The sequence below is a fragment of the Lagenorhynchus albirostris genome, chromosome 7, assembly GCF_949774975.1.
Source record: "Lagenorhynchus albirostris chromosome 7, mLagAlb1.1, whole genome shotgun sequence".
Lineage (NCBI taxonomy): Eukaryota > Metazoa > Chordata > Mammalia > Artiodactyla > Delphinidae > Lagenorhynchus > Lagenorhynchus albirostris.
The window spans coordinates 27,584,512-27,599,797 of NC_083101.1; the positions used below are offsets into that span (position 1 = coordinate 27,584,512).

At 35.1% G+C, this 15,286-nt stretch overlaps 1 protein-coding gene across 2 annotated transcripts in view; it reads right to left on the bottom strand.

Moving 5' to 3' along the window:
- Positions 1 to 15,286, bottom strand: part of FSD1L (fibronectin type III and SPRY domain containing 1 like) — a 70,285-nt gene that overhangs the window by 23,321 nt on the left and 31,678 nt on the right. For both annotated transcript variants that reach the window (XM_060154703.1, XM_060154704.1), the window contains exons 6-8: positions 10,081 to 10,202; positions 5,165 to 5,374; positions 3,865 to 3,963 (exon numbers count right to left, since the gene is read on the bottom strand). In XM_060154703.1, coding sequence (XP_060010686.1) covers positions 3,865 to 3,963; positions 5,165 to 5,374; positions 10,081 to 10,202 — 431 coding nt within the window. The remainder of the gene's footprint in view (positions 1 to 3,864; positions 3,964 to 5,164; positions 5,375 to 10,080; positions 10,203 to 15,286) is intronic.

Consider the following 15,286-nt stretch of genomic DNA (forward strand, 5'->3'; position numbering starts at 1 on the left):
CATTATTCTCCTCTATATATCTATCCTGTACTCCGACCAAATACAACGTACTTTCATGGCCACTGGTCTTTCTGCCATTCCTTCTGCTGGAATCAATAGCCTCAATTTCCTATTATTAGAGCATCAGCTGATTGTTATGACTAAATAGGAAGAGGAACTGGTAGAATTAAGGATGAGGAGAAAGTGATGTGGTGTAAAAAATTATAGAGCCTGGCACACACACATTTTCTCTTATGCCCTAACACTTAATAATTTCATATTTAAACTCTTAGTAGTTTCAAAATAAGGCAAGCACAGAGAAACAGGCCATGATGGCAGAAGCAAGGGAACTAACCCAGCTGATAGAGCTAAAGATGACATACATGGCAAAGAACAGACTGGGGAGAGGGGCTACTTAAATCAAATTTTAAAAATCCAAAACAAAACTATGCTTTTCAAATTATTTGGTATCGGGGAACTATCTGTACTATTCACAAGACTTACTCAGAACTGCTAATTTAGGAAATCAGTGTAACACAGTATCACCTTCTGCCTTGGATACTGAGCATTAATCATTGAAATGTATTGATTCACAGCTGAGTAATGCACAGTTCTTCCTATTTAATATCCTAAGACCCTAACTGGGTCTTAGGCAAGGTATTATCTACTACATAGTTACCAATAAATCTGCTTATTAGTTATACTTCCCTCCAAAAATTTAAATTTCTGGTAAGTACTCAGCGAAGAAATATTCCTTTACAAAACCCCATTTCACTTAAGGATAATACGTGATTTAGCTAAGGTTTCAGTGTGTCTGTGAAATATACATCATCAAACAACAAAATATTCATATAGAGAACCTAGTGCTTACCTAGTGAATCAAGAATCCTTTTATACTCTACTGTTTCGTAAAGAGCACTTTAATTTTATCTATGCATCTGACCCATTGCTCAGTGTATTTTAAATATTCTAAATACAAATCTACTGACCATACCCACTTTTAGAAAATGTCATACTATATGCAAAAAAGTTAATAGCTTTCAAACTCTGCATGTAAACAGATAAGAGCTTACTGAAAGACGAAATAATGCAGCTTTTCAGTAAAAATGGAAACAGAATTCCTCAACAGGTGGGTTACTAAAAAGTTAGGATTAAGCAAAACTGAGACCCTGTATTACCAAGAATGAACTGCCTTAAGAAAACAGGGTTAACCTCTATATTAGTTATTAGTTAATATATGTGAGGGCATCTGCATTTTTGAGAGAAAGAAAAATTGGATATAACTCTAAGGTGCCATCACTCCCAGTTGCCTGTTAAAATCCTAAGGGAAGAAACAAATCCTAAAGCTATTCCCTGTGTTTCATGATGGAGAGATGAGTAGAGTCAAGGGTAGCAAAAACAGGTATCACCCCCAAGCCGCTTGAGACCAAATTTATCAAATACCACAGCACCCAAACAGTAAAGCATGGGTTCCAGTCCCAGGGGTGCAACCTTTTATCTCTTCTTTTTTGGACACTGTCTCTTTATGAGGCCTCAACTAAATCATAGAGGCTCTCTAAGGTAAGAGGGTTAATACCATGCAGTTTAAAAGCAAATAAAAGACCGGCCTCAAAAGTGAGGGCTCAAATTTTAGTCCTGTCTCTCATATAAGCCCTGTAATATAGCCAGATATTAGTTTCCACATCTTTAAAAGTGTGAAAACAAAGTACCAAAAAAATTAGAACACAGACACAGATATGTTTCATGTGTTTAGTTTGTGTTGGTGGCTGCTTTCTAGGCACTGTAAAATTATATCATAGACACTAACATTTGAGGCTAGAAAGTAATTGGTGATTAATATCACATCATTTACCTTTACAAGGAAGTAAGGGATAATGTACTTTAAAAATTCTGGTCATAAGAAATATTATTCATCACTTTTGACAATTCCAATAACAGAAGAAATAGAGTTACATACAACTGGAGAGACAGATATTAACAATGTTCACTATTTTCCACACCAAGCACCACAAGTGGCAGGATATGAAGTTTGGGTAGGCCTCAACTATTAAATCTCCATCTCCTTCCCTTTGCCTCCAGTTCTTTGCTCATACACTTATTTCTACTGTTTGGTCAAAAAGGGCTGCAACAAGTCAAAAAATTAGTAAATAACTGTTTAACACAGCATTTAAAAAATCTGACTTTTCTCTGGAGCTCCTGTTGTCATTAGTGGCCACTCCAGTGGTATGGAATAACCCTAGAAAACCTGTGACCCATAGTTTCTTAAGAGATACTTTTACTGAGTCTCCCAGAAGGTCCCAGAAGATTCAGTGGGCCGCAGCGTTTAGTATCAGTCTAACCCAACCCCAGGGGGTTTACCCCGCAGAGAGAACTGCTCAAAAGGACTAGAATCAACTTAGTCTTTCCCTACAAACCCTAAGACCAAGAATTTGACTGGTAAAATCTAGACATTGCTAACAGGAGCAGACAGCCCAGCTCCAAGGAAGCTACAAGCCAGTTATTCATTTTCCTGAATCTACGGAATTTGAATGGAAATGTACAATTCACCACATTTAGGCCCAAGTTTGGTCACTAAACATAAAAAGTAAATGAGAACAAAAGAAATAAAAAACATATAATATTCTTGAGGGAGGATATTAATAATAATGCAATTTTACCTGACAAGGGCTAAAATCAGGTCAAGTTATGTAGGAAGGATTATCTGCCTGTAAATATGACTATTTATGAAATGGTAAAAATCTCTATAAAGAAACCACAGTATCATCTCAGTTTGTTAACAAGTAATTCTAAGTAATTGCATTTCTTGGCTAAGTTATCTGTAGTTCTCAAATAAAAACATTTGCTAATCCAAATTACTTCGACTTAGTTTTGTTTCTTTTAATCTTTCTGATGCAAACATATTCTTATGAGTTTGTCTTGTCAATAACTTATGAACCTCATATCTTGTTTTATTCTAATATGATATTTTTATATCAGCCTCCAAATCACATCAAACTTCTGGCATTCAAACCCTATTTAAATGCTATATGCACTAGAGGTCAGTGGAACACTCTAAGGCCCAACTATCTAACAACAATGTGTAGAATCTGATTCTGGAAGTAAACTGAGTCAATTATCACCTCACGATTGGAAAGACCTCTAGCATTGTGGCCTTCAAATTGGTAAATACCTGAAAAATCTTCTGTGTTTAAATATGTTATTCTACAATAAATCCAAACTGTTCTCAGAGACTAGAAGCACTTACATTCCAGGTCCACAATAAGGGCTGGCACAGAACTTGTAAATCGATTCTTATTCACAACTTTCCAAGCTAGTTCTAGGAACAGACTTTAACTAACTTCACTTTCTTCACCTGCAAAATGGTTATCAATAATATCTATTCTACTGATCTCTCAAGATGGTTTCAATGATCAAATGAAGACTTGTGAGCTTTGTAAACATTATATAAATGTTAATTTCTACAATAAGATTTTAGAAAACAAAAAGAACCTGAACTAAACTGAATACGTACTTCCCCATTATTGAGTCACAATCCATTCTCTGGGAAAACTCTGGGCAAACTCCAGTCATGCGAATGTATTTATACTAGACTGAAATTTGTAAAGTAAGTATGCATGAGAGAACATAACACCATCATCAGTCTATTCTACCCATCTGAATACCACGGTAAAAGAAAAACTAATGAAAACCACTACTGTAGTCCTAATTTTCCCATCTTAAAATTCCTCCTGCTGAGAATTCCTTTGCGGGGTGGTGGGGGAAGTGGGGGTGAATCAAGGTGGGGAAGGAAGGCAACTATACATGAAATGTTTCCTGTCACGAAGTCTGGAATAATTACTGATGTCAAGTTCTGTTTCATGCTGTACAAGTAGCTACTGATCTTACCTTTGGTCTCTAGAGTCACTGGATCAGAACACTCTCCAGCCACAGCCTTGTTACAAGCCCGCACTCTGAAGTTCATATACTTTGAATCAAACTTTAGGCCTGAAAAAATGAAAAATGGCTTTCAGATATGAAAAGTAAAGGAATCTACTCCAAAAGTACGAGTATGAACCTTCAAACAGACATTTTTCCCTCCCTAGAACTATCTTTTTACTCAGGAAGGGTACAGATTTATGTTAAAAGGGTGATAATGCCTGAAATAAGAGAAATCATGATTTATCTATGATTTTCTTCAAAATAAATTATACAGTTTATCACTGGGCTTTTTAAACCTAGCAATAAAAAGATACTCTCAAGCCTCATTATAAGTAAGGTTTCATTCATGGAGAGACACTACAGTTTAAAATAACATATTCAATTTCTGGGAAGTAGACACTATAGAATTTTTATATTTATGACACATTGTTTCATATGTGAAAAATGAATTTAAAGAGAAAGTGAAGCATAAGGATTAACAGAAAAACTTTGAAGTCTGTCAGGTCTAGATTAAAATCTCAATCCAAAAATTACTAGCTACGGGACCTTCAACAACTTGACGGAGCCACAGTTTTGTATCTGTTAAAATAGAAAAGAGAAAACCAACCTCTTCACCGTAAAGACTAAATGAGATGTATTGTACTGATTAAATGAGATGTACTGTGTAATACACTTCAGCCCAGCTCCTGACAAATGGTAAGTGCTCAGTAATGGTAGTGTTACTGTTACTGCTCACATAAAACAAATATTGAACAACTCAGGCAACATTTGGCCATTTCAAATACCCAAAGTCCCCTATACATGCAGATATGTTTTTAAAGACTATCAAAAGGCCAACACACAAATTTCTAATACCAAGTCACAGCTTAACTTTAAGTATTATCGTGAAGGTTATCAGAAAAGGGTAAAGGCAAGTCTTTACAGTATCACGGAAATGCAGGGTAGTGTATACATCTAGAAAATTGACAGCTTTTTTTATTGTTAGAAAACCAAGGTAAAAATTAAATGTCACTCTGAAATACAGTTTCCAGAACATCCTTTCATGTTTGTTTTAAATACACTGTTTTACCAGATTGCAAATATCCAGAAGTAATGAAAATGAAGGTTTTCTTGATATTTTAAGAGAAATTCATTTCCATAATAAATATACAAAAAGTCAGCTTGGCTAAAGAAACTTAATAACTTCATCTTTTAATGTAATTCAAAATATTTTTCACAATTACATCTATCTTCCGAGAATGAGATTCATGAGATGCAGTCATCTTACCTGATAGTGTATATTCAGTACCCTTAATATTATCAATTATCTCCCAGCATCGCTCATCCTTTACACGTGGAAGTCCATCAAAATTAGTTTTCCTATATTCCAGTATAAAATGATCAATCTTATTATCTTCTTCTGGCATTCTCCAAGCTACTGTTACAGAATTGTCAGCCACCAAACACTCTACTGGATCTATCTCTGGAGCTTTGGGGACTGAAGAAAAAAAAAAAGCTCGTTTCTCACTATAGTACTAATCCAGTATTTATGTTTGTCGTTCAAATTATGCTTTTCATGTCGCTTTTAAACTGTTCAATTGAATCAGGCTAAGAGAAGGGATACCTTATAAATGCAAAATAACCATTTTTCTAGCTCTGTTTTAAAATTCATATTTCAAAGTTTTTCATAGACTTATTCAAAGTATATTAAAACCCTAGTTAGCAAAAAGCAATTCAAACATGCTAAGAATAAAGAATCAAGAATGATTTGTTACTTCTCAACACGTTTTTAATCTGTTATTTCAAACAGCTGGAGAATATAAATTAAATCACTATTGACAAAATAAAATAACTTGCTTTGAATCCAAAGATTAAAATAATTCAAGGTATTTTCAATGTATTTAAAAAACCTAGTTTATAAAATAACTGTAATTTCTCAACACTGAAAATGAACTCCACAACCCCACAAAATATTTAAGCATTTTTAAATGTTTCTCCAAAGAGTTCTATGATTCATTAAAACAAACTGAGGTAAATGAATCACAATTAACATGAATGAACATTAATCAATTTCTTTTCCATGAAAGAGGTTTTCCATAGCTCCTCAACATTAACAGATGTTCCACTTAAATAGCAGGCTAACTGGAGAATGTGGTCCTCCAGTGATACAGATGGGTCTGAAATGTGTGAAACTGTGCAAGTACTGTATTTAAACCTTTTGTTGCTAAAAAAAGGTTTTAAAAGATTTACTCCAAGTATGTAAGGTTGGTTCAACATTCTAAACTAGTTAATGTAAACTATCACATCAGTAGAAGAAAAATCAGATGATCAGAAGAAAAATTATATGATCATATCAATAGATGGAGAAAAAAATATTTTACAAAATCCAACATTCACTCATGACAAAAGCTCTCAGTAAACTAGGGAACTTTACTTGATAAAGAACATCTACCAAAAAAACTACAGTTAACATTAATGTTGAGAAACTAGATACTTTTCCCCTAAGGCAATGACATCCCCTCTCTCCACTCCTACTCAACACTGTACTGGAAGTTCTAGCTAAATGCTGTAAGACAAGGAAAAGAAGTAAAACATACACAAATTAGGAAGGAAGAAATAAAACTGTCTTTGTTTGCTGATGACATGATTGTCTATGTAGAAAATCTCAAAGAATCAACAGAAAAATTCCTGGAACTAACAAGCTTATAGCAAGACTGCAGGATACAAGGGATGAACAGGCAGAGTACAAGGGAATTTTAGGGCAGTGAAACTATTCTGTATGATAAGGTAGTGGTGGATACATGACATGATCCATTTATCAAAAGTCGTAGAACTGTATAACACAGAGTGAACCCTAATGTAAACTGTGGACTTTAGCTAATAATAATTTATCAATTACTACAAAAGTACTACACTAATGCAAGACATTAATAACCGTGGAAACTGTATGTGGGGGAGGAGGGGAAGTATATGGTAACTCTGTATTACCTGTTCAATTTTCCATAAACCTAAACGTGTTCTAAAAAACAAAGTATTAATTTTTAAAAAAACTATAATAACAAAGGAATTCTACATGAAAATTCAAAGCAATGTGAGACCTAACAAAGAACAAAGTAAACCAAATATCTTAGATACAATAATCAAGACCAAGATGAAAGGAATTTGATATACATTTTAAATCTTCAAGCCTAACTAGTAAGAAAGGGAGGAAAGGAGAGAGGTGGGACAATTGATCTCCATTAGCTATAGTCTTCAAAGTTGAACTACTGCATGTGTGTAATTGTACAATAAATACTTGGAATCTGATATATCTTATCAGTAAGACAACAGACAAAGAAATACTTATCATTTCTCATTATGATTAATTTCCTTCATCTGTCTGTAGGGGTTTCGTCCCTATAATACATTACAGATGTTAGTCTCTTGTTACCGGAATATAAGCAATACAGACTACTATTCATTGCTATGGGAAGAGATACAGGCATTCATAAATTTAATATGCTGTGCAGTGCCTACATGTGAGGAACTGTAACGGCCTATGGCATGTAGTAATTTTATAGTTTTGCTGAGTTAAAACCTGTACTGAATGTCCCAAGAGGCTTATATACAGACAGAATCACTTAATTTGTAAGTGGGTCCAGCTAACTCCCCACTATCTATCTCCCAAATTCAGCTACCATTCCAGTAAGAATGTACTAGCAAGAAGATTCTTCTTTCTTGTGAATAATGGCCCCAGAAGAAAGCAAACTTGGGAGGGAAAAAAAATTTAGATAATTTAAGTCAAATATTCTGTAATAACCTATATGGGAAAAGAATCTGAAAAAATGGATATATGCGTATGGATAACTGAATCACTTTGCTTTACACCTGAAACTAACACAACACTGTAAATCAACCATACTCCAAAATAAAATAAAAATTAAATTAAAAAAAAAAGAGTGGTAGGTCAAATTAAGAGTGACTTGGGGGCTTCCCTGGTGACGCAGCGGTTGAGAGTCTGTCTGCCGATGCAGGGGACACGGGTTCATGCCCCAGTCCGGGAAGATCCCACAAGCCGCGGAGCGGCTGGGCCCATGAGCCATGGCCGCTGAGCCTGCGCGTCCAGAGCCTGTGCTCCGCAACGGGAGAGGCCACAACAGTGAGAGGCCCGTGTACCGCAAAAAAAAAAAAGAGTGACTTGGATCTGATATGTAGGAAGTTCACCCAATATTCTAAACAGAAGTAAGAGAAGAGTTTCAACAAATGTGGGATAAAAGTTCAGGGGAAGATGAATGTTCGTAAACTTGTAATATAAAAATATTAGGAAAGGCAGAACTCTCTTTAGAAATGAGAATGGAAAGCAATTCACAGCAACTTTCATAAAGCAACAGTTAAATTGTGTGGACATTGGTGTAAGAATTCTGCTAATGTTTTTCTCTGCATGTGAATGTAAAAGGACAACTGACATCAATACTGCCACAAACATGTTTCTCTTCTTGGCTGCAGAGGCTCAGAAAGGATATAAACTCTAAGTTTCAATGTATAAATAATGCTTACAGCAGAAGAAAATGACTGTAATTATTATCATCCATCATCATCACTTACAATGTGCAGGCTCAGATACGTCCAAAACTCATTACTATACATAATTCAGTATAGAGTTGATTTTTGCAGTGTTTATAGAAGGAATTATTAAGGGATGAAGGTATTCATTTTTAAGTTAATCTGATTGGACCTTATAGGAAATTTTTATGCTCTAGCAGAATACAAAAAATTAGTAATATGAATTCACCTTTCATAAATTTTAACAACCTATTATACCTTCCTTCAGGATGAAACTCCTCCACAAAAGGATTTCTTGCTTTTCATTATACCTCATTCCTTCAGACTGTCTTAACAGTTTGCAAAAGAGGAAATCCTAACTGTGCATGCAATCTACTTGACTGTACGGCAGACATGGCCTTGGTTTGTTAAGCCATCACTGAAAATCAAGGAAAGTAATGGTGAGAAGACTTCTTTTTTAGTAGTTTTTAAAAAAAATCCAACTACTACTACTCATGTGTATATTCACAATCTACCACTCCTGACTCTCCTTCTGAATTGAGTAGTAGTGTGAATGAAAATATAATGGTTAGGAATTCTGAAAGGCCAATTTACAGATAGGTATCCACTGACAAGTATGTATACTTCCTTCCTCTACAACTATGATTCCTTCTCTCATCTTTTCCTTCTCTAAACTCCTCTAGAACTTCTGATCTATACCACACAAGTTAATACTTCACTTGTACTACCATTACTAGTTCCATTATAGTTTCATGACTACTAACTTTGTCTTTCCAATCATCTTCTAAAGTCCTGGACTAAATCTTCAGAGAAGAAAATAATGGTTTCATATGATCAACATTCTCTACTCAAAAACAGCTAACCTCCAAAAACCATAAACCTGTAAGTAAAACACTTTGCTTTCAAGAGATTTCCTGATCCCCCAAATCACCAAGTCCAAATTGTTTTAGCTATCAACTTAACCACATTACTTGATGTTAGTAAAAAGAGAATAATAACCGAAAGGTCCTTAACTGGCTCTTTCACACCTGTGGACAATAACTTGGGACTCAATTTCAAATGGTTCTGACTGCTGGAATACCCTCATACTAATACTCTAATAAACCAATGTTAACACATTACTACTGGAAATAAAATTCCATCTGAACCAGCAACCACCACAATAATGGTAATAATAACCGTTAACTTTCACTGCGTGTTAACTATGTGCCAGGTACTATTTCAAGTGCTTTAGAGGTCTCAGTTCATTTAATCCTTATAAAAACCCCAGAAGGATAACATCACATTTTAAAGATGAAGAGAATGAGGGAGAGTTAAATAACTTGTTAAGGCTACACAGCAAGTAAGCGGTAGCCAGGATGCAAATCTAGAAGTCTGGCCCCACGACTCACTGTGAACCACCATGGCATATTGCTTCTCTCTGCCAAACTAGCAACAAAAGGTATCCCTTTCTTGGGTTCTTAAAATGGAATCTTTACTATCAGTAAAATAATTATCTAAAAATAAAGACTAGCAAATTCAGTTATTCCTTAGCTGAATGAAGAAAAAAAAGTCACACTATACTTCCTTAATATTTACATTCTAATGTTCATTACAGAAAAATCTTGAAGGAAAAAAAAGGTTTTTTAAATAACTTTACATGTAATATATGTACTAACTTACCTGGCAAAAACTTCAAAGTTTGCAATATCTGTCTTTCCTGAGAAAAATCCACCATTAAATGAGTCATGCTGTCACTGACCTTTGGTTTCAAAGAAAGGCGAAAAGCTGAAGCCATTGTCACTCTACAGAAAACACAAACATAAACATTTTTTTAAAAATAAAAGAATGGGAAGTATCGTATCATATTTAACTTATAAAACGAACAGATAGAACTTACTTCACTCTAGTGACTTCAGAAGCTATTGCTTTTAGATCTTTTGAAAATTAACTTAATAAAAAACTGTAAAATGTTTTTAAATTTAAAGACATTTAAGATAACCCTTAAAGAACTTTCCTCCAGCCAGTTTTACAAAATTGCATAAAATTACAAATAACTCAAGAGACAAATATCCAAGATAAATCATCTTTAACAGACCCAACAATCATCTGAACCTCTGTACACTCAATCTGATTTCCTGATGCCAGCCTCACCCCTTTTCATATGCCAAATAATGAACTGTAAATATACCCTGATTCAAACATTCTGCCTAGTTGTCACAGCCATTCCATGTGTCCTTAAATAAAAGTAGAGGTACACTGACCAAATACTGCATAGCTTGGTAGCTGCTATAGGCCATGGATGAGAAAGGAGAGAAGTAAAATTACAATTTTGAATACCATGCTAGTAGGTGTCACTCTGATCTAGCAACATCAACTGAATGGGAGGAGACAAGAAGAAACAGCCCTGTGAAACCATATGCCATGGAAATAACAGAAACTCAATAAATATATTTTAGATGAATGTGGTATACAAAACAAAGAAAGGAAGAAGCCATACCAGACATCATTTTACCCAAAGCAGGGGGAAATTGTTCTGTCAATTAAAACTAGAGATTAAAAGAAATTCTCATATTCTATTCATTTGTTATTTTATCTCAAATTTCAGTTTTTCATATTACAGTAGATTTCCACATGTATCACAAAGTAACTCTCCTTATTATCTTTGGTCAAAAAATGACACAAAAATGCTATTCATGAATGTTGCCCTCCTAGTACAGAATTTGGCAGAGGAAGTAAATAGAGCTGCAGGAACAAAGGGAATACCAGGCCTAGTCATTCAGATCTACCAAACTACCCTAAAGATCAATGGTATGAAAGGTATCAAACATATTGCTGTATTCAGTTACTTGGGGATGAAAAATGTCACACTGTTGCTGTATTCAGTCATTTTCTTTCATCTTAAAACTAGGAAAGTAGTCACTTTAGTACTAACAAAGAGTGAACAGCAGCTGATCTATTTATCAAGAAGAAAGTGCTATGAAAAAATGCTCATCATCGCTAATAATTAGAGAAATGCAAATCAAAACTACAATGAGGCACCACCTCACACTGGTCAGAAGAGCCATCATTAAAAGTCTACAAATAACAAGTGCTGGAGAGGGTGTGGAGAAAAGGGAACCCTCCTACGCTGCTGGTGGGAATGTAAATTGGTGCAGCCACTATGGAGAACAGTATAGAGGTTCCTCAAAAAACCAGAGTTGCCAGATGATTCAGCAATTTTGCTCCTGGGCATGTATCTGGACAAAACTATAATTCAAAAAGATACGTGCACCTCTATGTTCATGGCAGCACTATTCACAATAGCCAAGTCTTGGAAACAACCTAAACGTCCACTGACCAATGAAAGGATAAAGACGATATGGTACATATATGCAATGGAATACTACTCAGACATAAAAAAGAACGAAATAATGCCATTTGCAGCAACATGGATGGAACTAGAGATTATCGTACTAAGCGAAGTCAGAGAGAAAAAAATACCATATGATACCACTTATATGTGGAATCTAAAATATGACACAAATGAACTTACCTTCAACACAGAAATGGACACACAGACAGAGAGAACAGACTTGTGGTTGTCAAGGGGGGAGAAGGAGTTGTGGAGCGATGGAGTGGGAATTCGGAGTTAGCAGATACAAACTATTATATATATCAATAGAATGGATAAACAACAAGGTCCTACTGTATAGCACAGGAACTACCTTCAATATCCTGTGATAAACCATAACAGAAAAGAATATAGAAAAAGAATGTATATATATGTATAACTGAATCACTTTGCTGTACAGCAGAAATTAACACATTGTAAATCAACAACACTTTAATTTTAAAAAAAAAGGAAGTGCTATACTAAAAAACAATTTATGGAGAAGGGAACTCACACTTAACTGAATGGCAAGTATAATGCTGCGCATTTCACACATTATTACTTTAAGCTCTTGGTTCTCAATAATAAAATTTCAGATTACATCAATAAGAAGTTAGGAACAAAGGCTAAATCATACATATGTTGTTCTTGACAGTCCCAAGTATCTCTCGATTTAAAGACTACTTAAAGAGCTATATTCAGATAGGTACTTGGTAAATGCCCACTGAATCAATGAACAGGTTTGAACTTACTTGGTTGCTTCTAAACCTGATGATTTAAAAGTTTGTTGAGAACTGTTGAGAAAAATATCTGAAAGTATTTTAAGGAATTTAAACCTGAAACTTTATCTGTAAAACTTGATTTAACCATTATGGCCTCTCCTGTGATAAACCATAATGGAAAATAATATTTTAAAACGTATACGTCTATGTATACCTGAATTACTTTGCTGCACAGCAGAAATTAACACAACATTGTAAATCAACTATACTTCAATTAAAAAAAAAAACCAACAAATAAAAGCATAGTATGTACACTCTTCAAGATAAACCTGGGGGAAAAATATCACTATGGCCTCAAAGAAAAATTATATCCCCTAAAGATATATCAGAAAGGCCTATCAAAGCCTAAAAAAAGAATAATGACCTTTATTTTCTAGACAATGAAAATTTCAGTCTCCATAAATCAAGTTAGATGTACAACAACGCTATAATTTTCCAAAAGACTGGACTTTTTATTTTTAAACTGAATATATTTAGACAACTGTGCCTCAAAGCCCAAACTAACAATCTAAAATCCACAGATACGTCTCTACATTACAGGTTCCATGTGGTTAGGAATGTTTTAATTCACCTTGCCCATTTTTTTTTACTGGAGTATAACTGCTTCACAATGTTGTGTTAGTTTCTGCTGTACAATGAAGTGAATCAGCTGTATGTATACATATATCCCCTCCCTCTTGGACCCCCCTCACCCGACCATTCCACCCATCTAGGTCATCACAGAGCACCAAGCTGAACTCCTTGTGCTTTATAGCAAGTTCCCACCTGCTATCTATTTTACAGATGGTAGTGTATTTATGTCAAACCTAATCTCCCAATTCATCCCACCCTACCCTTCACCCGTGTCCACACGTCCATTCTCTACATCTGCGTTTCTCTTCCTGCCCTGCAAATAGGCTCGTTCATATTACCATTTTTCTAGACTCCACATATATGCGTTATATACGATATTTGTTTTTCTCTTTCTGACTTACTTCACTCTGTATGAAAGACTCTAGGTCCATCCACATCTCTACAAATGACCAGATTTTGTTCCTTTTTATGGCTGAGTAATATTCCATCGTATATATGTACCATTTGGTTCATTTCTAATAGTAAATAGTTCAGTAAAGCTGAACACAAGGATCTCTTCCTCCTAGTTTTATTTTTGCAAAGAGAAAATAACTGCAAGGTTTCTTTCAAAGTCTTTGGACGGCCCAAAGCCTGATTAGGAAGTGACTTCTAATCCAGAAAATCATGGACCAGAGCAGGATTTTGTGCAGTAGGTGGCTAAACAGAAGAATACTCTAGCCAGGGTGGAAGATGGATTACTTACGGCAAATTCCAGCACACATAACCCAAATATACCTTATCCAGAAAACTGACCTACCTAGCATCCATTCCTCATACAGCCAATACTTTTCACTTTCAAACTCTCATAATCTCCTTTCTACATCCAGGATTTATAAGAATAATCCAAGTCTTTAAACACTCCCTGATACAAAATATACGAAAAATACTGTATAGCACAGGGAACTCTACTCAATACTCTGTAATGACCTACATGGGAATAGAACCTAAAAAAGAGTGGATGTATGTATATGTATAACTGATTCACTCTGCTGTACACCAGAAACTAACACAACATTGTAAATCAACTATACACCAATAAAAATTAATTTTTAAAAAATATGCAAAAAATAGAAAAATTAATATTTGTGCTAAGAATGCTATGACTGCCATGTGAATCTTGCCTCTAGTCAAATAAAAGGCCACTAGAAAAACACAAGAGTTGAAGTCTTCAGCCAAGATTAACAATACAACACTGGTTTTCACATAATACATACAGAATAATTTTGTGAATTATCTGATGAATAATTTAATCTAGGACTCAGAGTGGTGCTTTGAAGAGCTGTGCCTTTCAGAGAATTTCATTTTCCTCAAATGAAGAAATCTTAAGTGATAATTTCACTACAGTCAATGCTCAGTGACTAGCCAAGCAGATCAAAACCATCCGTTCTGTGATAACCCAATCCAAAATTGCCAACAGCTCTTTTAGCCCTTTCGTACATTCATTACAGCAAATACTAAATTACCTGTGCTAATCCTGGCTCTACCAATGGTAAAGACCTTTAAGCCAAAGCCTATCATCATTTTCTTTAATCTTCTCCTCCCACAAACTAGACAGTAGTGGCATTAGAAATAGAGATGGCACCAGGAACAAGATGGAATGAGAATACAAAGGTGTTAAACAGGAGAGCAGTGAAGTAGGAGAGCAATAGCTCTTGTTTTGTGTGTGTGGCTTTTAAGGACTTTATTGACCCAGTGGGTCCAGTAGGTTGAGTCCAAGTAGTACATCTGAGACACAGATCACAAACATAACGAGTTATCATCAGGCTGGCTTTTGTTGCTGTGCTTGTGATACCGACCAGGGTTCTTGGCCTTCCCCCGATTAACAGAAATTGACTAGAGGCCAGACAAGAAATTCAGGCAAGGCTTTATTGGGGCTGCGTCAGCTGCAGGAGGGAGCGAAAAAGGAGAGCTTTAGCTCCTGAGGAACGAAATAAGGCTGTAACTTCTCATAAAATAAGACACGCTTATATTGGTAAAATTTAAGAACAACAAAAAATACATTCAGGAATATATATGTTTTTAATTATTCAAAATGGTTCCCCATCTACTAGCATAGCTAATTAAGAACTGTACTAAAACTATATTATACCAGAAATGAAATTCTTTTGGAAGTACATAATTG